The sequence below is a fragment of the Dipodomys merriami genome, unplaced genomic scaffold (genome assembly GCF_024711535.1).
Source record: "Dipodomys merriami isolate MVZ:Mamm:240054 unplaced genomic scaffold, mDipMer1.0.p SCAF_25, whole genome shotgun sequence".
Lineage (NCBI taxonomy): Eukaryota > Metazoa > Chordata > Mammalia > Rodentia > Heteromyidae > Dipodomys > Dipodomys merriami.
This window is the reverse complement of record NW_027203937.1, coordinates 15,809,864-15,832,577: the sequence shown is the minus strand read 5'-3', so window position 1 is coordinate 15,832,577 and position 22,714 is coordinate 15,809,864. Positions and strand designations below refer to the sequence as shown.

The window sequence follows — 22,714 nt, the reverse complement described above, 5'->3', positions numbered from 1 at the left end:
ACCAAATCTGAAATCCAAATCTGGAACATATCTAGTCCCCAGCATTTCAGATAAAGAACATTCAACCAGTGTAGAATTCCAGACCCTTTGAGGAGGGGTGGGTTGGTCACCTAAAGCCCTTAGGTTGAAGACTATATCTCTTGATAAAGGAGAGGTTGGGGCAAGTGGGACCACCTTCAGGATGAATGCTCACAAATAGTCACGAATGCATGGACATTGTAATAATTTACCCATTTCTGGGTTGTTTGTTTTGTGGTTCTGGGGTTTGAACTCAGCCCTGCACTAACTTTCCAATTTCTAGCTTCTTTTCTTGTCAATTTATCCCACAGATCCTACTACCACTACACGCTGTGAGGCCTTGGACAAATTGCTTAACTCAGCTGAGTCTCCACTTACTCATCCACAGAGAAGTACTGGGTTTCCGGCAGAACTGGAAGGTTGAAAGAGAAAACACAAACACGGCACCTCGGCTCTGCTCTAAAGGAAATTGGTCAGCCCCACCCACTCCACCCTAATCCGGTCTCTTTCGGGGTCATCAGCCTGGAGGGATGAGCCCAGCCTCTAGGCCGTCTAAGGGCTGTATATAAATGTTTATGCCAAGCCCAGCCTCCCAGGAACAAGTTATTTGCTTGGCTTGTAATTAATTGCAGCAGGCTGGGCTGGGTAATAAACTCTGGCGTGGAAACATAAACAGTGTGCACAGAGCTCCATGTCCATTGTGAAGCCAGGACAGAGGGTCTGCTAGGAATGGAATGTTCTCCCCTTTCTCCTCCCAGTCAGAGGCCGAGAGACCAAAGGTCAGCATGGAAGGAGCCTTGGAGGTTGTGAAATACAGCAGCTGACTTCATAGTCCCTCACTGTAGGCCCAAGGAATACTTGACTGCTGTGGTTCTGCTCCTTGCCCAATTCTTTCTTTCTTTCTTTCTTTCTTTCTTTCTTTCTTTCTTTCTTTCTTTCTTCCTTCCTTCCTTCCTTCCTTCCTTCCTTCCTTCCTTCCTTCCTTTCTTTCTTTCTTTCTTTCTTTCTTTCTTTTCTTTCTTTTCTTGTCGCTCATGGAGCTTGAACTCTGGGCCTGGGCGCTGTCCCTCAGCTCTTCAGCTCAAGGCGAACAGTCTACCACTTGAGCCACAGTGCCACTTCCTCTTTGCCCAATTCTAAACACCAGGAACCCAAGACAGGAAGAGAGAGAGGACTTGCCCCAGCTAGAAGGGAGCTGGGCTAGAAGAGGAACCAAGCCTGATTGACATCAAGGAAGATAAGAAAATGACAGTCAAGTAAGAGGCACATCCAATGCCAGCCCAGCAGGGGAACCTGGCCTCCGGGTGGCAGTGGCTTGCATTCCAGCAGGGAGAAGCAGATGTCAGCAATCACCCACTGGTGATTTGATTACTTGGCTGCTGAAGACTCAGAAGAATAAAGTTGCTTGTCTCCAGGGCATCACAACAATCATAGTACCCTGCTGGAGTTCTACGGGGCAAAAACCACACAACAGTCCTCTGGCAGAAGCACCTAGTAGGCCTGTAAGTAAGCAAGGCTCCAGGTGAAAGAGAACATGCTTTTAGGTCTCAGTGGATGAACAAATTCAGCCCTTCCCAAAGGAGTACAACCCAAGGGGGAGGGAGTGGGGCAAATAGCTAAAGTGCAGTAGATGCTAAAAGGGCAAGAGGCACGCTCAGCATTGTTTGAGCACCTACTATGTGCCAGGCACTAGGCTAAAAGTCCTATATTATCTCATGAAGCCTTAACCCAACTCTATGGGGAGAAAAAATATTAATTCTCCCTCCCTCATACCTGCCCCCCCCCCCACCAATTTTGAACTCAAGAACTTGCTCTGGCTATTTTGGAGATGGAGTCCCTTGGGTACTTCTGTCAGGACTGGCTTTGAACCATAATCCTCCAGACCTCAGCTTCCTAAGTAGCTAGGATTACAGGTGTGATCCACCAAGGCTGGTTTTATCACTCTATTTTTAAGATAAGAAAATCAAGGTTCAGAAAGATTATGTAGCCATTTTATGGCTACCAACAGGACAAACAGTAGGGATGGGTTTGAAACCTAGCTGATAACCCAGTCCTGTATTCTATCCTTCCATCCCCACCCCAACCCCCCAGTCTCCTCCCCTGATCTCCCTGAAGAGGCTCTCAAGCTGAGGAAGGACAAGAGCTAGGCCACTGCTGCCACCACTGCCTTTTCCCTTTTCTGATTGCACAGCAATGCACTATACCCTGTGGGCATTTGAATAGGAAAGGTCAGCTCAGCCTGCCCTGGAAGCTTCTCTATAGCACAAACCAGCCAGATTCCTCACCCAGGCCCTGCCCAGAACACCAACTATCCAGCTCTATGCTCACGTTAGACTCAAATCCGCAGCTTATAGACACATTCACCCTATTAAGTACACACACACACACACACACACACACACACACACACACACACACACACAGCCTTTACCCTAGGCCCTGAGCAGGTTGCTTTGTGCAGAATAGACCCCATCCCAGCGTCAGCATGGCCCCAGAGCCAGCTCCACTTGCTCTGCTCACTCTTCCAACAAACCCAGGTTACGCCAGGTCATTTCAGCCATGATCCATTACTTCATTTGCAGATGAGGATGAGTGGTCCGGAGAGGCCTTTTCCAGGCTCTCATTGACCCAGCCAGCAGCAGTAGTGAGCTTGGGAGGGCCCAGAGCAGGCCCAGATGACAGAGCAGCAAGGGCTCTCTCACTAACAACTGTCCCGCCATGGTCCCAGAGCTGCTTGACAGAGGACCATCAGCTCCCATAGGGGAGTAAAGGGGGGAGGGGGAGGGGAGATAAGCTCAGCCTGGGAATATGAATTAATGAGCTTGGAAGCCTACTTAAGACATGTAAGAACATCAAAATATCTTCCATTCGCAGGTTTCAGGCAAGCCCTGAGTGCAGCGATGCCAGGTGAAGTCTTCGGAGGCGAGCGCTGAGGTGCGGTGGACGGTGAGTCTGCCTGGGGGCTGGAGGAAGGGCCCAGAGGCGATCGAGCACAACCCGCCTGCACAAAGGCCCTGCCCCCAGCCCATCAGACAGAGGAGGCTCCAGAACACTCCTTCTTCTGGTCCTGGGTCACAGCTAAGAAGCCCATCTTGCTGTGGCTTCAGAAGCAGCTGAGCTCATCCCAAATCCAGGCTACCCTCCAGGGCTGCTTCACGCAGGGAGCCCCTCTGGAGTCCTTGGTGATCCTAGAGCAAATCCTGAGGACAAGATCCTTCCCTTCCACACTGATGATAGGCCCAGACCCCACCCCAACTCCTGGCCCTGTGCCTGGAACCCTGGGCTAGCAGAAGCAGCCCTACTAAGCACACTACTTTTAAATGTGTAGGGTGTGGCCAGTTTACCTAGAGTTCTGCACAACTCAGCTGGATCACACCACAACTCTGGGCATTATGCTGGGCATGCTTTCCTGTTCCCATTTTATAAGATAATGAGTGACACTTGCTTGGTACCAACTATGCACTAGACACACTGATGAGTTTTGTACATGTGACCTTGCACAGACACCCAATAGAAGGATTGGAACCCTATGGGATGCGGTGAGGAATTGAGGCTTAATTTCTTTTGTGTGTCTGTCTGTCTGTTTATATGTGTCTGTGTCAGTAATGGGGTTTGAACTCAGGCCTCAGGCTTTTGCTTAGCTTTTCTACTCAAGGCTATCATGCTACCACTTGAGCCATAAATCCACTTCAGTTTTTTTGCTGGTTAATTGGAGATAAGAGTCTCATTGATTTGTGCTCCCAAGCTGGCTTTGAACCACGACCCTCACATCTCAGTCTCCTGAGTAGCTACAATACAGTATGAGACCCCTGTGTAAGGTAAGGCTTACTTTCTGAGCCTGGACTGACTTCAGTCTCTCTCCCCACCTCCCAGCCCAGGCCTGGCCTAAGCTCACCATATCCTAGAAGGGACAATACAGAAGGCAGACATGCCAGAAGGCAGTGGGTGGGCAAATGAGAGGTCTCCAGCTACCAAGGCAGGCAGAGAACAGCTGGGGGCTCATTATAGGCCTCCCAAGGAAAGCAGAAGTCAACCATAACGTTGGCTGGGTATACACAGGAGAAAGAGTTTGAAGCCTTGGAGCAGCAGTCTTATATACTCAGGGCTTTGTGTCCACCCCAACCCAGCCAAGCATGTTCCCCTGCCCACCATATCACTTGTTGTACCTTCCAGACCCTTCTGTTACCTCCTCTCTCTCACAAGGCCCTGTGCTTGTTTGGCCAAGTCCCACCTCTGCCCTGCACTAAAGATGAATTCATTGGCATACCTAGTCCACAGCATTTATGGAAAATATAGCATAGAATAACTCACAGTTCTGATTTACCCAGGACCAGGCTGAGGGGTCTCCTGAGGTGTGAGATTGACAAAGACCCAGGAGAGCTAGGATGGTCATTCATCCTAGTATATGTGTGCCTGCCTTGGTTGGGCACCAAGGTACACTGACCAACTGGATATGGTGTCCATCCTCAAGAATCTTCCAGCTGAACATGGCCATCACTCAATAGGAAGCCACTGGCAAAGCCACTTGTCCCTTCACACACAAGATCAACACTACCATGAGGATATTGTCACCTCTAAGATACACCAAAGAAACAAAGGCTCAGAAAAGTGACAGGACCTGCCCAGAGTTGCAGAACTTCAAACGGCATGCCAAGACTAGAACTCAGATCCAATGAGAGAGAGAAAGGAAAACTCAGATCTAGCAAGGTCATGCAGGAGTTAGGAGAACATTAAGACATGCTATAGAAACTCAGTTTTGCAGCCTGTGTCTCCATGTCATGGCTGTTCAGCATGCATGTCAACAAAAGGAAGAAGCCAAGTGTTGGTGTCTCCTAGCTACTCAGACAAATCCAAGAGACTTTTAACTGGAAAATTAACTAGCAAAAAGCCAGAAATGGAGCTCTGGATCAAGCAGTAGAGCACCAGCTGTGATCAGAAAAAGCTGAGTGAGATCACAAGGCCTCGAGTTCAAGCCCCAGTACTAACACACACACACACACACACACACACACACACAGAGGCAAACTAAGTCCCCAAGATTCCACCTCCAATTAACCAGCAAAAAGCCAGGTTGAAGGCATAGTTCAAGTGGTAGAGTGTCAGCAGTGAGCAGTAAAAGAGTGAGAGCAAGAGACCCTGAGTCTCTGACCTGACGAGAGACAGACAGAGAGACAGACGGACAGACAGAGACCCAACCCTCAGCTTATATTTCCCTTTTTTTTGGGGGGGGGGGTCCGGTGGTGGGGCCTGCACTCTGGGCCTGGGCGCTGTCCCTCAGTTCTTCAGCTCAAGGCTAGCGCTCTACCACTTGAGCCACAGTGTCACTTCCAGGTTTTTTTTTTCTTTTTGCTTATGTGGTACTGAGGAATCAAACCCAGGGGCTCATGCATGCAAGGCAAGGGCTCTACCACTGAGCCACCTTCCCAGCCCCTATTTCCCTTTTTAAAGTCAGTATCCTCTTGTTTTCTTTCAGTTTTAGGACCAGGAAGGAAGTGAGAAGAAAGAGAGTGCTTCTCCTTTGGATCAGCAGCTCAGGGTTCGCTTCCTCCAGGGACTTGCCTGACTCACTTTCCACCAACCTCCTACCCCACGGTGTCAGCCAATATCAAGAACCAAGGAAACTGACCGGTCAGCAGCCAACTGCAGTACAAAGTGCCACCGGGGGAGCCTGCAAAGTGCCAAGGGAGTATGGGGGAGGGCCATCCATTCTGCCTGGGCTGGAGCCCAGAGCCCAGGGGAAATTCCATGCCCAGAGCAGGTGCCCCAGGCAATTGTCCTATTGAACTGCCTCAAGGTATCTTTAACTTCAACCTTCATACATATAGAAGATTTCGCCTATGGGAGGAGGCAAAAAGACCAACTTGAACAATGGTACAGAGGTGTGAGAAGTCCAATGTCTGTTGAAAACTAGCCAGTATTGGCTGTGTGCCATCTAAAAGACAAAGACTCAGGCCCAGTATGGTGGCTCACACCCATATTCTCTCTGCTCAGAAGTTGGAGATGAGTAGGATTGTAATATGAGGCCAGTCTGAGCAAAAAGACAGCCAGATCCCATCTCAACAAACAGTCCAGATGTGGTGGCTCACACCGAGATTGGTAGCAGGTATAGATAGGAAGACTGAGGTCTGAGCCTGGTCCTGGGCAAAAAGACATGAAACCCTAAAGCAAAAAGAAACAAAGGAAGGAAGGAAGGAAGGAAGGAAGGAAGGAAGGAAGGAAGGAAGGAAGGAAGGAAGGAAGGAAGGAAAGAGAGAGAGAGAAGGGGGGGGGCTGAGCATAGCAAGTGCAAGGATCTGAGTTTAAACGTCAGTAAATGTGTATGGCAGGGGAGATGTGAACTGTCCTGTGTGGAGGAGAGCAGTTTGTCAGATTTTGACTCAAATGTGCATTTCAAAGTGGAATGGGCCAGGCACTGGTAATTCACACCTGTAATCCTAGCTACTCAGGAGACTGAGAGTTGAGGATCTCAGTTCAAAGGGGCATAAAAGCCCATGAGACTCTTATCTCCAATTATAAACCAATTTTTTTTAAGCCAGAAGCAGAGCTGTAGCTCAAGTGGTAGAGCACTAGCCTTGAGCACAGAAGGTCCGAGACAGTTCCTAGGGCCTGAGTTCAAGCCTCAGGACTGGAACACATACCAAAAAAAAAAAAAAGGTGGAGGGGAGGGAAGGGATAGGCTAAGTGCTGGTGGCTCACGCCTCCCTACTAATCCCAGCTACTCTAAAGCTGGGATCTGAAGATCATGGTTCTAAGCCAACCCAGGCAGAGAAACCTGAGAAACTCTTATCCCCAAATAACCACCAAAAAAAACTAGAAATGGAGCTATGGCTCAAGTGGTAGAATATCAGCCTTGAGAGGAAAAACTAAAGAACAGCACTCAGACCTTGTGTTCAAGCCCCAGTACTGGCACACACACACACACACACACACACACACACACACACACACACACACACACACACACACACACACTCACACAACAGGATGGTGGCTTGAAAGGCTTAGGCTTGAGCAAAGGAACAGGAACTCACAAACTACAGTGACTACCCAGGCTAGAGGTAGGACTTTAATAGGAAGCCAGTGTTCTGGAGCCAGTGGTAGCAGAATAGCGAGAAGCTACGCTTCTTTCATCATCCAGTCTGGATGAGCCATTTCCCTTTGGGATGCATGGAGTTTAGTAAGCCTTAGTCTCAGCTCTGCTCTCTTATGGAAGCTGAGGCTGGAGGAGGCCGGCCCTGTGGCTCGGGCAGGGGCTCCATTATAGCTCTCAGAGAGAACATGCAAGATGGCTCCTGTCCACTGAATGGCCGTGGAGAAGTGGAGAAGCAGCGTTCTGCATGTGGGGATGCCCCATGTGTACACCTCTGCTTGCTGTGAACATGCCATCACCTTGCTGATTTTAGGAACTTAAAAAAGTGGTTGTAAAATTTTTTTTAAAAAATCTCATTACTGAATTTGTTCATGCCTGCAGGCTTTCCCTGTCCTGGGGCTGTGCAGCTCCAGGACAAGATCAACCATCTGACAGTCCTGCTAATGTGCTGAGTGTTTTCATTAGCACAATATCATCCAAGGAAGGAAGGAAATGTTCTCCCAGTTCTCTCCAGACTCTGAACAGCTCACCCACAGACATGCAGTTGGTGGTAGGGGGAGATGAGCACCTCAGTTGGGCGCCCCATACCACCACACCACATGACCTCTGTGCCCCCTAAAACAGCATGGGTGCCAGTGGCTCATGCCTGTATTCGTAGCTATTCAGGAAGTCAAGATCTGAGAATTCCAGTTCAAGGCCAGCCTAAGCAGGAAAATATGCACCACTATTATCTCCAATTAACCACCAAAAAGCTGGAAGTGGAGATGTGATTTAAGTGGGAAAGCGTCAGCCTTGGGCAAAAAGTCAAGGGAGAGCTTGAGGCTCTGAGTTCAAGCCCCAGTACTAGCACTAAATAAATTAAAATAATGATAGCCCTCTAAGCTGCAGATCCCTCTTTGGCTGCCATGCTCCCCTTCCCCCTTGCATCAGCTCCGCTGGGAGCTGCCATTGGCACCTGCAATATCTGCTGGGTTGGGGAAAGTTTGAAGACCCTGCCTTGCACCAAACAGATGTGGGGCAGACTGGCTTCCAGTGGCAAGTCTGCTGAGCCCAGTGTCTGCTGATAGGCTGTTTTATTTTTACTCACTCTGATACCACCAGGCAGAATTTGCACGTCTGCATTCCCAAGCCACACCCTATTGAGAGCATGAAGCCAGAGCCTGGTCCTGTGACTGGCGCACACAGGGTTGAGTCTCTGAGGATGGAAGGCAGTCCCAAACCAATACCTGCCATCAGAGAAGCACCACCAAGGCACAGACAAGCCTCTGGCACCTCCTTCCAAAGCCCGCTCAAGTATGTCCTTGTAAGAAGCAACTTAACAGCTGTTTTTGCTGGGCCCATGAATTAACCACAGGTAGGATAAAAGCTAGGTACCCAGTCCCCCATTTTACAACTGTGCCTTTTGATCTGAGTCATCCTCTCCTTCAGTTACTTCGCAATCACCTCCAGGAAGGACAGGATTTTACCAATATACATCTTGTGACACAAAGCAAACTGCCCCTCACTACAGGTGATGCCAGCTTCTCATCATCTTGTGACCAAAGGTGAAATGGCAGCAAAAGAAGAGAAGAGCCAAGTGCTACAGACATGTGGCAGTGAATGACTTGTTCCAGCTCCCCACCAGGGTCGCCCACCCCAGGGATGAAGATGGGGACAATGGTCAGGCAGGCCATAATCACTATGCAGACCTTCTCACCTCCCACCCAATTCTCCATGTGTAAGCTAAAGCCAATGTCTATTCCCCTCAAAGATGGCTGAAGATGTGCTGAAGTGCTGTCATCCCATGGCTGCTCATAATGAATCTCGTTCTCTGCCCTTCACCATGTCTCCTTATTTGGCATATGGAGTATGTGGCTATATCTGACACATGGGGATCCTGGAGCTTAGGCCTGGGATCTAAAAGTCATTTCACCCAAGGAGGACATTCTTTGGGGAGAAACACAAAGGCACAATGCCTATGGGTATCTGATCAGATAAAATAATATTTATTGAAATGAACGCCAGGAAATGGAGACATGAGGTTTTCTCCTTGTTTTGTTTTTTTTTTGGGGGGGGGGGGTCCGGTTGTGGGGCCTGAACTCTGGGCCTGGGTGCTGTCCCTCAGCTCTTCAGCTCAAGGCTAGCGCTCTACCACTTGAGCCACAGCACCACTTCTGGCTTTTTTTCTTTTTGCTTATGTGGTACTGAGGAATTGAACCCAGGGCCTCAGGCATGCAAGGCAAGTGCTCTACCACTGAGCCACCTTCCCAGCCCTCTCTTTGTTGTTGTTATTGTTTTCTTCTCTTTTTGTCTTGTTTGATCATTTATTTATCTTTGGGAAGGTAAGGAGGACAAAGAAATGGAGGGACAAGGGGTGAACAAATGCAGCAATGACACTCAACTAGACACAATGTAGAAAATGAACTGTACATCTTATGGGTGGGGACAAGAGGGAAAATTGGGAGAGAGCAAAGGAAGGGATGACATTGTCCAAAAAGAAATGTACTTATTACCTGATTTATGTAGCTGTACATGCAGCTCTGTACATCACCTTTATAAGAACAATAAAAATAACTGTTTAAAGCTGTTTCACCCTCTTCTAAGATGCAGCCTATGAACCTTAACCTCAGGTTGCTCTGTCACCAGTAAACACTTCTTCCCCTTCCCTCACTCCTCACTCCATGTGGGGACTATTTATTTTCTCTCCCCCAAAACATCTGAGCACCATGAGGACAGAAACTGTCCTATGTCAGGTGTCCAGCCCAGGAACTGAGATGCAGCAGATACTCACAGAAGCATTCTTTCAAGGAAACTCTTTGGGGACCAAAGGAATAAACAGCATAAAACAACCCTGAAAACTCCCAGCCCAGAGGGAGGTATGACTCCATTCATGAGGGTCCCAGAGAAAGGGCTCTGTCCCTCTGGGAAACAGGCAGAGTGACTTCTGACATCACCATTGTGGGGATGGCCTGCTGTGGAGGCCTGAGCTGGTCCCGGGCCAGCTCTGGAGATATATGTGTGGAATCCAGTGGAAGAAACTGGAACATGCTGGCTATCTGCTCTTCTGGCGGCAGAATGGCCACTTCCCCTCTGGGGGCAGTTTGGAGGCAAATTATCTGAGGACGGTGGCTCGTTTCCTCTAATGAAGCTTCTCCCCTTCACAGCTCAACTCCCAGAGGTGGACGGATGGGGGGGATGGAGGCAGCTCCGAGCCAACCAAAGCAGTACATAGAGTGTCCCCCCCACACACCTCCAACCAGGACATAGACTGTCATCACAGCCTGCTGTACCCAGGAACCTGTTCCCCCTGCCCCACGTCCCTCTCTCTGCCCCCCATCCCCCCACCGCCGCCGTGCCTGCCCTGCCTTGTGCACTGTGTCTGCCTCCTCCTCCAGCACTCTGGGAGGAAAGAAGGAAGGGAGCGGGAGTCCTGCTGGCTTATGTAACTGCTTCCTTGGAGTCAGAGGCCCAGCTAGGGACGAGTCACAGCTCACTGCTCAGCTTTAGTGACTGAGGCTGCAGGAGGCTGCCCCCATCCCTCTATTGCCTGTACCCACACTTCTGGGCAGGCACCTCCTAAGAGGCGCTGGGAACCAGGAAGAGCTGTTGTTTTCTGAGTGTAAACAGTGGCCGGCTGACTTCCCTGGCAGAAAACCAAGTTCTGGGCTCTGCACCCCGGGTGTGGGCCAAGGGAGAAAAAGCACAGGGCTGGAATGCCAAGGGCCCTTCCTCCACAATGCGACCCCAGCTTCCAACTCCCCAGTCCCTCTCTACTTCCTCTTAGAGAGAATCTGCCCTGGCTAAGGGGCCAAAGAGGAGAAGCCCTGCACCCCCATACCACACTGCTATCTGCCATGGCCCAGGACAATCTCACTTCTCCTTCTTGCCATCTCTGATCTTCATGTCTGTGAAAAGGAGGGCAGAGGGGATGTCCAGATCCACACTGGGCTTAGACAACAGCAATTTTATTTTTAAAAAAATCAAATCCACCTGGCTTTTTACTCCTTCACCCCTGCGCTAGGTGTGATCACTGAACCCATTTCCCAAATGAGAAGACTGAAGCCAAGTGAGGTCCAAGTCATGGAGCTATGAAGTAACAGTGCTAGCAAGTAAGGCTGAGTCTGACTGCAAAATCCACGGGGCTCTACCTCTGGGGAGTCTCTCCCCCACATAACTCTGGAAGTGCTACTTGGGAAATTCCTACAGGTTGGAGAAGACATTTGATCAGTCATCCCTGGAGAGAGAGCCGGAGCTTTGAACAGTCCTTCCCTGTAATCACACTAGATAGTTCTGACTGAGCACAGCAGAGAGACAATGGCAGAACCAAGACCTAAGGACCAAGGCCTGGGGAGGTAGGAAGGCTTGCCCACTGCCTATAAGTCTTCCCTTCCAGAAAAACTTAACAGTAGCTCAGCCCCACTCCTTACAGCAAGCCCAGCATGGCCTGCCCTTCCCAGGACTGCTAGAAGCCAGTCCTTGCTGCACAAGCTATAGATTGAAAGGGAACTGCGCTAGAATGTTCTAGCCCAAATGTTCTCATATTTCCTGCTTGCCACATGGAGAAACTGAGGCCCAGAGGAGAGAAGCGGTTTGTCCTGGTACCACAGGCATAGTAAAGGCGAAGTCCCTGGGTCCCATTTCACCTGGCGACTACAGTCCCTGTGGGCTTCTGCCCCTTCTCCCTGCTCCCCACCCTATCCCCAACTGCCTGCTTCCTTTTTCCCAGCCCTGCCCACCCCCTCTCCCCACTCCTGTAGGCCAAGCAGCAATTCTTGGGTGGTTTAATTAGCTGATTATGACCACAGCCTGCTAGATCCAGTGCCCAGAATTCTTTCCCCAGTAATGAGGTGGGTTCTGAGCACTTGCCTAGTGGGCAGCTGACAGGGAGTTCTGAGCTCTGCCAACCTAGAGAGACTCTCCAGCTGCATAGAAGCCTTGATTGCCAGCGGGTCAGCGGAAGCCATGATGATCTCCTCAGGCCAGGCCAAACCACACTGGGTGTACAACAGCCAGACCCAGGTATTCGTTCTGGAGAGGGGCCTCCTTGCTCTCTCATGCTCCTGCCCAGAGCCAGGAAAGTCTTGGGAACGTCTGATGATGGAGATGATGCTCAGAGCCCACCCACTAGAAGCTGAGAGAATAAGGAAAGCACCATGCTGCACACTTAATTAGGAAGCTGGATTTTGACAAGCAAACCAAAGCTAGGAGGGTGATCTACACAGAGAAACAACAGCAGCAAAGGCTCCAAGGCTAAACAAGCCAGATGTTCCTCTGCCAGGATCATCTCCCAGGAAACCTTGGTTGTCAGAAAAATATGTCACCCCAACAAGAGGAAAAGTTGATCATCCAGGGACCTCTGCCCTTTAGGCCACAAGACTAATCTAATTCCTGTGGCTCTAGGCTACTTTGAGATGTTTTGAAACTAGCAATGAAGTTTGATCATCCTCACCAACCACACTACCCACCCTTTAAAGTATATCTTCTCCCCATGAAATGGTGACATTTAGCTTCCTTCACTAAACAAATATTTATGAAGCTCAGCGCCATGCCAGGCCCATTCAGGTGCTAGGGACAGGCAGACCCAGGCTAGGTGCCCTTGAAGAGTTTTCAACCTCCTAAGAGGACATCACAAGTGTGTGAATAACCTGGACCACAACAGGAAGGAAGAGTGAGTGTATCCAAGAGAGAAGATGGCAGAAAGATCACAAAATTCTTGGAGATCCATGAGGACTTCCTGGAATTTTAGACCTTGAAGAATGGTATAACATTTGCAGTCAAATCACCCACTGTGTACTAAGAGCCAACAGTAATACAAGCTTTGGCCCTCAAAAAATGACTCAGCCAAGGTCCCTTACTAGGGAGGCTCAGCTGAGTGAGGGGGCAGACCCAGAAAGAGCATCCAAAAGCTAACACACAGCACTAACCTTCTGATAGGACATTCTGCACTCTATCTGTTTTAACTCATTGAATTCTCAGGACAACCTCCTGCTCTGCATTGCAGTTGAGGGCCTACAGTGGAGAAATGGTTAAACAATCAGCTGAAGTCACCCAGCCAATGAGTGTTAGAGCTGGGATTGAAATCAGGAAATCTAGCTCTTCCCAGAATCCATCCTCTATGCTAATCAGTTTCTAGTCTATGCTAATCACATCACAAAGGGTGCCCAGAGAGTGGGTACTGAGTAGCCTGTTGACTCACTGGCTTCCTGGAGGAAGGAACTGTAACAGAGCCTGGAAGGGAAGGAGAGGGAATAGCCTAGGACCAGCTAGTAACCAGAGATGATGTGAAGTCCCCAGAAGAGACAGAGGCTAGTGCAGAGAGGTAGAGACCACTCCCTCCTCCCCCTGGCCCCAGGAGGCTCTGGGCTCACAGTCAGTGTCCACTACCAGTCTCACCCAAGATTCAGCTCCCTCACAGGCTGTCACAAAGATCTGAGCTGCCTGGTTCCCTATGTTTGGCCTCCAGAAGAAAGATCATTCTCCAGCTCCACTAGCAGGAAACAAGAACAAAGGCATATCAGGACTCTTGGTGAGTGAATAGCATGTTCAAGACCACCCAGTATTAAGGTAACAGCAGTACCAGCTGCTCACATCTATAATCCTGGCTACTCAGGAGGCTGAGATCTGATCATCCTAGTTCAAAGCCAGCCTAGGCAAGAAAGTCTATGACGCTCTTATCTCTAATTAACCACCAAAAAAGCCAGAAGTGGGGCTAGAGCTCAAGTGGTAATAGGCCAGCCTTGAGCAAAAAAGCTAGAGAGGCCCTGAGTTCAAGCCTAGTACTCTCCTCACTCAAAAACAGTAGTAGCAGAACAAAGACTGGGACCCTCCTAGGATGGTACCCAGCTGTCTACTCCTCAACCCTCTCCTGACCCTTTGCCAAAACTTGTCCATGCACACTGATGGCAAGGCTTGGTGGAGGGGTAGAAGTGCAAAAAGACCAAGGGGGCTAGCTGTAGGTCCAGCAGGAAAGGGACCTCCTACGGTTATCCAGACCTACCTACAGCTGCTAAGTCCTGTCTCCTGCTGGTCTGACTAGGACCAGTCTTTCAGGATACTCTAGAGAGTCAACAGTTTCTTCTCTGCCAGGGACTCAAGCTCTGTGGTGGTCCAGCCCTATGCAGGGAGAAAGCTGCTCCGTCTCCATGGTGACCTCAGTCACCTAGAACTCCCAGAACTCCAGAGATGTGTTAGATCCAGTCCCTGAGCCGCCGCCCCCCTCCTGGGACGGGGGGACTCATCTGGCATCAAGTCTTCTGGGCAGGAACAAGCAGTTCCTTTAAAGCAAGAATAAAGATGGGGCCAGTCCCAAGAAGGAGGAGGCTGTCTCCTGAGAGATGACCTAGCCAGGGCCCCTGGGGAGGGAGGAGAGGGAAGCTGGGACAACAGAATCCTTTGTTCCCCTCTCAAAGCAGCCACCCAGTCCTGCCACCCCCACCCCTTTCTCCACTCCCTTGCTGGGTTTCAAGCCACCTTTGGGACAGGACCCATCTTGTACATGGGGTGGGGTCTGGAACCCACTAAGGGGACACTTGCATTCCTATGGGAAATAAGCATATCCCAGCATTCCTAGGGAAAACAAGGTCCACCCCTCCAGCCTCCAGTCTGGGGAGGAGACATGGGCCTCCCCTTGAGAGCCCCATTCTGATGGAGGACCTCCAGTCTGATAGAAGACTCTTGACCTTGGGACTGGGAAGGTGGCTCAGTGGTAGAGCACTTGCCTTGCATGCATGAGGCCCTGGGTTTGATTCCCCAGCACCACATATGCAAAAAGAAAAAAGCCAGAAGTGGCACTGTGGCTCAAGTGGTAGAGCTCTAGCCTTGAGCTGAAGAGCTGAGGGACAGTGCCCAGGCCTAGAGTTAAGGCCCCATGACTGGACCCCCCCCAAAAAAAGAAGACTCTTGATCCCTCTTTCCTTGAACATTGGGGTTGAGAAGAGCAGCAAGAAAGCAAGCAATTCAATCTAATTGGGCCAGACACCTCCCATAAACTAGACCCATACCCAAAGCAGGGCTATGCCAACCCAAGGGAAGCAGAAACAGTTCAAACAAAAAGAGCTCAACAATTGTGCAATGAGGACCCTGGGGTTAATGAATGAGTGGGTACCAGCATACCAGTGAGATCAGATCTGATGTCCAAGTCCTGCTGGTTGCAAAGAGGTGCCCCCTCCTCGAAGTCTGGCTCCTCCTATTCCCACACCTGGATCCCAGACTGCACGATGGAGCAAGCTATTCCTTCCCTCAAGGGAAAGTGACCTGAGGGCTTGCTTAGCAAGGACAAGGCCATGAGTTCAAACCCAGAATCATATAAACAGTAATTACAAAACTATCTACAACTAGTCAGGTGCCAGTGACTCATGCCTGTAAATCCTTAACTACTCAGGAAGCTGAGATCTGAGGATTGCTGCTCAAAGCTAGGCAGGGTAAGAAAGCTCTTATCTCCAATTAACTAACAAAAAGCCAGAAGTAGAACTATGGCCTAAATGGTAGAGCACAAACCTTGTGCAAAGACATTCAGGGACAGAGCCCAGACCCTGAGTTCAAGCCTCAGTATTCACACACACACACACACACACACACACACACACACACACACACACACACACACACACACACACACACACACACACACACACACACACACACACACACACATTATCTGAATGTATCCATAGTACCCATCTTGCCTAGGGTCACTCGCTCCCTCCAGTAAACCATTCCAAGTCTCCCAGCCTGCATCAGAGGAACCAGAACACTGGATACCTTCCCCTGAACCCAGCTCACAGCCTACCCTTCCACCTGGGCCTAAAACATAATGCAGGACAGTGGTTATCTGTCTCTGGACACAGGCAGGGGAGTAGATGAGACAAAGTCCAGGGGTCCCAACCCCACAATCCTCCACCCGAGCCCAAGGCATGTTCTAAATGCATCTTCTCTCCTTTGTGGTCCAATGTGCCTTCACTATCCCACCAACCCACCAGACTCGAGCAACCACCTTCTGCCTACATGGAGGAGTCTTATGTGGCCTTCCTTCCTTGCTGGCTCCAGGACTCAGCTATCCTCAGCTTCCTGCCTCTTCTCTCCAACCCAGGTATGATGATCACCAAAGCACCAGCTGGTCCTGGCCAAATCTTCATGCTTTCCACCTTCTCCCTCCATCAAGTCATTCTCACTCCATAAAACAACTTCTGTGTCTCTGTGTGAAGGCTGCCCTGCTCCTCCTTGCCTTCCCCTTCATCCTAGCTCAAGGCCTGGACCAACCTGTGCACAAGCCTCCCTAGGCACAGCCCACCACCCCACCTCTCACCACCCCACCACCACACCTACAGGCTGCAACCAGATGATCAGCAGGGATACATCATCAGCAGTAGAGGATGGCTTGGTGGAGGCCAACGGGACACTTGAGAGGACACGTGACGCCCCCTAAGCTGTTTCTTCATTGCTATGGTCAGAAGCCCTGCAGTCCAGAACTCAGGACCCCTTTCCAAGGAAAGGCTGCAGCCTCAAGCAAGGAGGCCCAGCTTGGGAAGAAACAGGTGAGTGAGTCTGGGTGAGTCTGAAGCCCAGAAGTCAGCCCTGAATTAGGGACAGTGGGCCAGGCTTGCTGCTACCACACCCGGCAGGCCCAGGAGCAGTCCTGGCCAAAGCCACAGGATTTCCCCATGTTCCAGCCAAGATGGGTCACACAGGGCTTAACCACCAAGAGAAGTAACAGCCAAAATTCACAGAGAGCTGGTGACTACATGTCCCCCTCACACTACCCTCCTCCCTCAGGAAAAAGAAGAGCTCATAAACATCTGCAGAGAAGGAGATTCTATTCCATCCCATTGCCTCTCAGAAAGTCCCTCCTGTTGTCTAAATGGGATCCTTTGCATTGCCTTTCAAGTAAGTGGATTCAGGAAGGTAGAGAAGAGATAAACAATTTGAGTCTGTGGGGGGCCAGTGGGTAGAAGTACAAAGTAACAGACAGAGCTGTGTAAATAAATAATGCTCAGTTCAAATGATGGTGGCCAAATTACTTCATCTCTTCTGGTGTATTTATTTATTTATTTTGTGGTATGGGATTTGAACTCAGGGCCTTACATGGTAGGTAGGGGTTGTTACTTTTGAGCCACACCTCCAGCTCTGTCTTCTGTTGATGTGGGGTGGGGGGAAGGGGGAGCGGGGGAGAGAGAGGAATCAGGAGCTTGAACTCAGGGACTGGGCGCTGTCCCTTAGCTTTTTCTGATCAAGGCTGGCACTCTACCACTTGAGCCACATCTCTATTTCTGGCTTTTTGTTGTTTAATTAAACAGTCTCACGGACTTTCCTGTCTGGGCTAGTTTCGAACCTTGATCCTCAGATATCAGCCTCCCAAGAGGTATAAATCAACTGTGTCTGGCTCTGTTGATTAAATTTTTTTTTTTGGGGGGGGGTCCAGTCGTGGGGCCTGAACTCTGGGCCTGGGTGCTGTCCCTCAGCTCTTCAGCTCAAGGCTAGCACTCTACCACTTGAGCCACAGCGCCACTTCTGGCTTTTCTCTTTTTGCTTATGTGGTGCTGAAGAATCGAACCCAGGTCCTCAGGCATGCAAGGCAAGCGCTCTACCACTGAGCCACCCTTCCAGCCCTGTTGATTAAATGTTTGAGATAGGGTCTTGCTTCCTACCAAGGCAGGATCCTGCCTGGGCTCCATCCACCTGCGTGACTTCCCATCACAGCCAGGAGAATGGCTGTGTGCCAATAGGGCCCAGTTCTCAATATCAAAGGAGTCAAAAGCTTTTCTGCCCAGGCTAACCTCAAGCCATAATCCTCCCAATCTCAGCTACCCAAGTTGCTAGGATTCTAGATGTGAGCCCCCAGCTCCTAGCTCTCTTAGTCTGATCTGCAAAAAATAACCAGACGGACACTATTAAGTCATGGAGAGCATTCAGTGAGATTATTTAAGCATATTTAACACATACCAGTCACTCAGCAAAAGTCCAATCAACCAGCCAGGCATGGGAAGTCTACCTCCTTATTCACATGCATATTTTTCAGATCCACCCTCTCCACAGCCTTAGTTTTAGGACTTCCAGTGTGTGGTGCACAGGTTCTTAAGAGTTCCCAGCCTGCAGGCCTGCTCTTCCCACACACCATCCAAGCCTTGTCCAGAAGCACATCACAGAAAGGAAGATCCATTCGCATCCCTCCACTGCCCTTGGTGCTCCTCTGAATCACTGGCTTTCCCACAGTACAGATGACTGGCCTGTGTTCTCCTAAGGTTCATCTATGACTCCAGCTCAGCCCAGGCCTTGTATTGTACATCTCCAAACCTTTGCACATTTCTCACCCAGGCTAGACCGGCACATCCCCAAAGTCCTACCCCCTCAGCCACTGCCGCCTCCTCCTCCTCTTCCTCCTCCTCCTCTTCCTCTTCCTCCTTCCAGATGAACTCAGAGGCCATCTCCTTCCTAGGACAGCATCCTATCCTGGCCCCTGCACAGGCCTTGGGTCAGGGCTTCTCTTACAGTTCCTCTAGCCCATATCACCTGAATTACAATCCGGAACACAATGGAACTGCTTACCTCTGGATCCACAGTCCCTGAGGACTTAGAAAACATCTGGTCAACATTTTAACTGTCCCCAGGGATCCCAGCCACAGCACCATCATCACCACACTTGTATCCTGTGACTAGTCCTCTCCAGGCATTTATCTCATCTCTTTTTCCACCCTCTATCCTAGGAGCTCCATAAAAGCAGTGACAGTTTATAGTTGTCATTGTCACTTTCTTTTTTGGGGGGGAGTGAGGCCTAGTACTGGGGCTGATCTCTGAGGCTTGCCCTCTCATTTAGCTTTTTCATGCAAGGCTGGTGCTCTGTCACTTGAGCCACACCGCCACTTCTGCCTTTTGCTGCGTAATTGGCTATAATAGAGTCTACTAGGTCTGGCTTTAAACGGTGATCCTCAGGTCTCAGCCTCCTGAGTAGCTAGAATCCCAGGTGTGAGCCACCAATGCCCAGCTCACTGTCACTTTGAATTCCAGATGAGAAGGATGTGTTGACTCAGCTCCAGAGTAAGCCAGATAGTTCCTCTTTCTGATCATAAGGTAGAATCTTACAAAACAAGATGGGTATGGCTCATTAGTGATTCTGCCTTTTATGGCCTAATTTTGCAAGAAGCTGTCTAGAAAGGGAGAGAGAGAGAGAGAGAGAGAGAGAGAGAGAGAGATCGAGAGATCTCCTGGGGCTGCAAGAGAGTCTGAGGGAGCAGGCAGGGCCCACCATAGGTAGGGTTTAGCCAGACTAAGTCTCTAGGCTTTAGGCAGCGCCCCATCTCCCCAGCCCCCACCACCCATGTCCAGTGACTACAGAAAGCACAGGAAGGATAGTCATGAAAAATCCTACTACTAATGGCTCTGGTTTACAGATGGGAAAACTAAGGTCAGAAAGGCAAAGGCAATTGTCCCCTGACCCCATGACTTAGAGGGAGAGCCAAGGACAAGGTGTTAGCCTCAGAGACAAGGTCTCTATCAGGCACCTGGAAGCCCCTGGTGTCTTCATCTTGACAGCTCATGCCAGTAGAGGAGCGTGACATTTCTCCCCAAGTCATAGAGAGGCCCAAGGGGTCTGAGTCACCCAGCTCACCCACAGCACAGGAAAACAAAGAAGACAATGGTTCCCAATTCCCTGCTATGCCCTGCAGGGAAAGAAGCCTGACCTCACCTGGCCAGTCAGAAGAGTCTTGGTTCTGAGGGAGATTGATGAAATAAAGGGAAGGAGACACACACACACACACACACACACACACACACACACACACACACACACACACACACACACACAAAACACACACCCTTCTGCCAAGAACAAGAGACCTGGGTCACCTCACTGGCCAGGCCAGCTGCAGTGGGGACTCACCATCAAGGTGAATGCAGGTACCCCATAGTCTATTGCAGTCTCCCTTAGCCTGAGTCAGTCTCCAGTACAGAGGAGTGTTCATCCTCCTGCCCTTGAACCTGAGACCCATGCAGGGCCTGGCAGTGCCAAAGGGTGAGTCCAGAAACAGTGGGTGGGCTCTGGCCTTTGCCCAGCCTCTTACCCCTCTTGACTTTAAACAAGTCAGGTAATCTTCCTAACCCTCTGGCTTCTCTTTTGTAGGGAGGAGAGTGGAGGGACAAGAAAAGGAAAATTAACCTCCTGGAAAAGCTGTCAGGAGATTGGCTAGGAGGATGTTTCTAAATGCTAAGAGTAAGTGACCTCTGTGCCTCAATATCTTCTTATGGTAAATGGGCATAATCTTTAGAGGCCCTTCTAAGTCTGTTGAGTGTCTTGGCAGTGACAAGAAATCATTTTGTCAGGGGTCTCAAAACATGATGGCCAGCTGGGCACCTGTGGCTCATGTCTATAATCTTACTCAGCAGACTAAGATCTGAAGACTCCAGTTTGAAACCAGGCCAGACAGGAAAAGTTTACGAAACTCTTATCTCCAAGTAACCAGCAAAAAGCCAGAAGTGGAGATATGACTCAAGTGGTAGAGCACCAAGCTTGAGGGAAAAAGCTCAAGACACAGGGGGACAGAAGCCAGGTCCTGAGTTCAAGCTCCAGTACCAGCTAATAATAATAAATACATATATATGACCATTGGGTGACTTCTTTCTGGTCTGTTAATTCCTTATGGAGATATCTCTGATCTTCTATACTATTCCTAATAATATCCGGCAGGAACTCAATAAATCTTAGAAGAAAGGAGGCAGAGGAAAGAGAGAGGGAAGGGAGGAGGGAGGAGAGGTACATAAAGATAAGGGAGAGTGCCAGGCACCAGAGGCTCATGCCTGTAATACTAGCTACTCCGGAGGCTGAGATCTGAGCATCTCAGTTCAAAGCCAGCCCAGGCAGGAAAGTCCATGAGACTCTTATCTCCAATTAACCACCAGAAAACCAGAAGTGGTGCTGTAGCTCAAGTGGTAGAGGGCTAGCCTTGAGTTGAAGAGCTGAGGGACAGCGCCTAAGCTCAAAGTTCAAGCCCCACCACAGATAAAGCAAGCAAGCAAGCAAGCAAGCAAGCAAGCAAGGAAGGAAGGAGAAAGAAAGAGAAAGAAAGAAAGAAAGAAAGAAAGAAAGAAAGAAAGAAAGAAAGAAAGAAAGAAAGAAAGAAAGAAAGAAAGGGAGAGAGAGAGAAGGGAGAGTAAGGAAAGATCGCATGTAAGAAGGGTCTGAGGAGAAGTAGAGGGCAGGCTACAGTGTTAAGCTGAGTGTCAGACCAGGCCCATTCAGAAGAGCTGTCCCCCCTCTGTCCCTGTTTCCCATTTCTGAGACTTTTAGGACAGGCTCTAGAAGACCGGAGCTCCTCACCTTCCCACAGCTTGAAATCCCTCCCAACCAGCCCCCAGACCTCAGGAGGCCAGAGGGGAAGGAGGCTGGGTGGAGAAAACAGCTATATCCTAGCCTAAAAGGAGGCTCTCCACCCAGAGCAGCTGTGTCTCCACTTCCTCTCTGGGGGACTGGAAGGAGTGTTTGTGCAAGCCCCCAGCCTAGCAGCTGGTACCCCTGGAGTGCCATCCCTGTGGGTCCGGTCTGAAGTGCATTTGTGGAAGGTCAGCATCAGCAGGGTCTTGTCTTCTTCCGTGTTTGTGAGCCAGGCCAGCGGCATGTCACACCAGTGTCCTGTCACTGAGGGTGACAACGTGCGTGCCGGCCATGGTGTGTGTTAGAGTCCAAGTGCCAGTAGCCGTGTGGATGTGTGGCGGCATGAGGGTGTGTTAGAGTTGGTTCCTGTTCCCGTGTGCCCTGTGTGTGTTACCAGGGCTGTCTGGGAGAAGGTGTGGACAGACGAGTGTGTGCCAGTGTGGATGACGTCGTGCCACTGTGTGTGATCAGTGTGTGGCTGTCGGCGTGTGTGTGTGTGTGTGTGTGTGTGTGTGTGTGTGTGTGTGCGCGTGCCTGCCTGCCCGGCTGCTTCTGCGAGCCAGTACAGGGTGTCTGAGGCAGGAGCCGCGAGCCAGATGGGGTGGCCGGGTTCCCGATCTCGCCCTCTCGGTTTCCCCCACCCATGGCCTCTCCAGCCACCATTCACAAGACCTCGGGCGGGAAGCAGGGTGCCAGGTTCCGGGGTGATCGCGAACGCAGAGCCGAGGCGCCGCCTGGAAGCCTGGCCCGCGCCCTCGAGGGCCCCGGTCGCCCCCGCGCGCTGCGGGCGCGGCGGCTGCCCGCACTCACCGTGTCCCTTTGTCGCCCATGGTCCGCGGCGGCCGCAGGGAGGTCCGTGGCGTCGGCGCCCAGGCTGGAAAATCCCCGGCCGGCAGGAGGAGCGCGGGCCGGCCCGCTCCTGGCTCCCCGCTCCGCCTCCTCCGCTCCCCCGGCCGCCGCCGCCGCCCCCGCCCGGGTCCCCGCCCCGGGTCCCCGCCCGCCGCACGGCGCCCGGGCCGCGGCCAGGGGCGCGGAGCCTTGCGGGCGAGCGCGCGTGTCCGCGGGTGCGCGCGCCGCCCCGAGAGCCAGGGTCGGCGTTTGGGTGGGGGGAGGTCTCTACCCGGGAGCGTGCCCGCGCGTGTGCGCACGTGTGTGCACGCGAGAGTGGGGTGCGGGTGCACGGCGGTGCGCGCCGGGCCTGCGAGGAATGTGTGTGTGTGTGCGCGCGTGGATGGAGAGGTATGCACGTCTTTGTGCAGTTGTGC

The 22,714-nt window shown here is 50.9% G+C and overlaps 1 protein-coding gene and 1 long non-coding RNA gene across 3 annotated transcripts in view; one reads left to right on the top strand and one right to left on the bottom strand.

The window, feature by feature from the left end:
• The window catches only part of Arrb1 (arrestin beta 1), an 80,495-nt gene extending 58,099 nt beyond the window's left edge, over positions 1-22,396 (bottom strand). For both annotated transcript variants that reach the window (XM_070034998.1, XM_070035000.1), the window contains exon 1: positions 22,260-22,396. In XM_070034998.1, the coding sequence (XP_069891099.1) occupies positions 22,260-22,279 (20 nt within the window). In that variant the 5' untranslated portion in view covers positions 22,280-22,396. The remainder of the gene's footprint in view (positions 1-22,259) is intronic.
• LOC138836394 (uncharacterized) lies at positions 764-6,192 on the top strand. The gene is made up of 3 exons (XR_011374946.1): positions 764-1,520; positions 2,893-2,964; positions 5,492-6,192. It is a non-coding gene; the product is annotated as an uncharacterized lncRNA (long non-coding RNA).
• Positions 22,397-22,714: the final 318 nt, after the last annotated feature.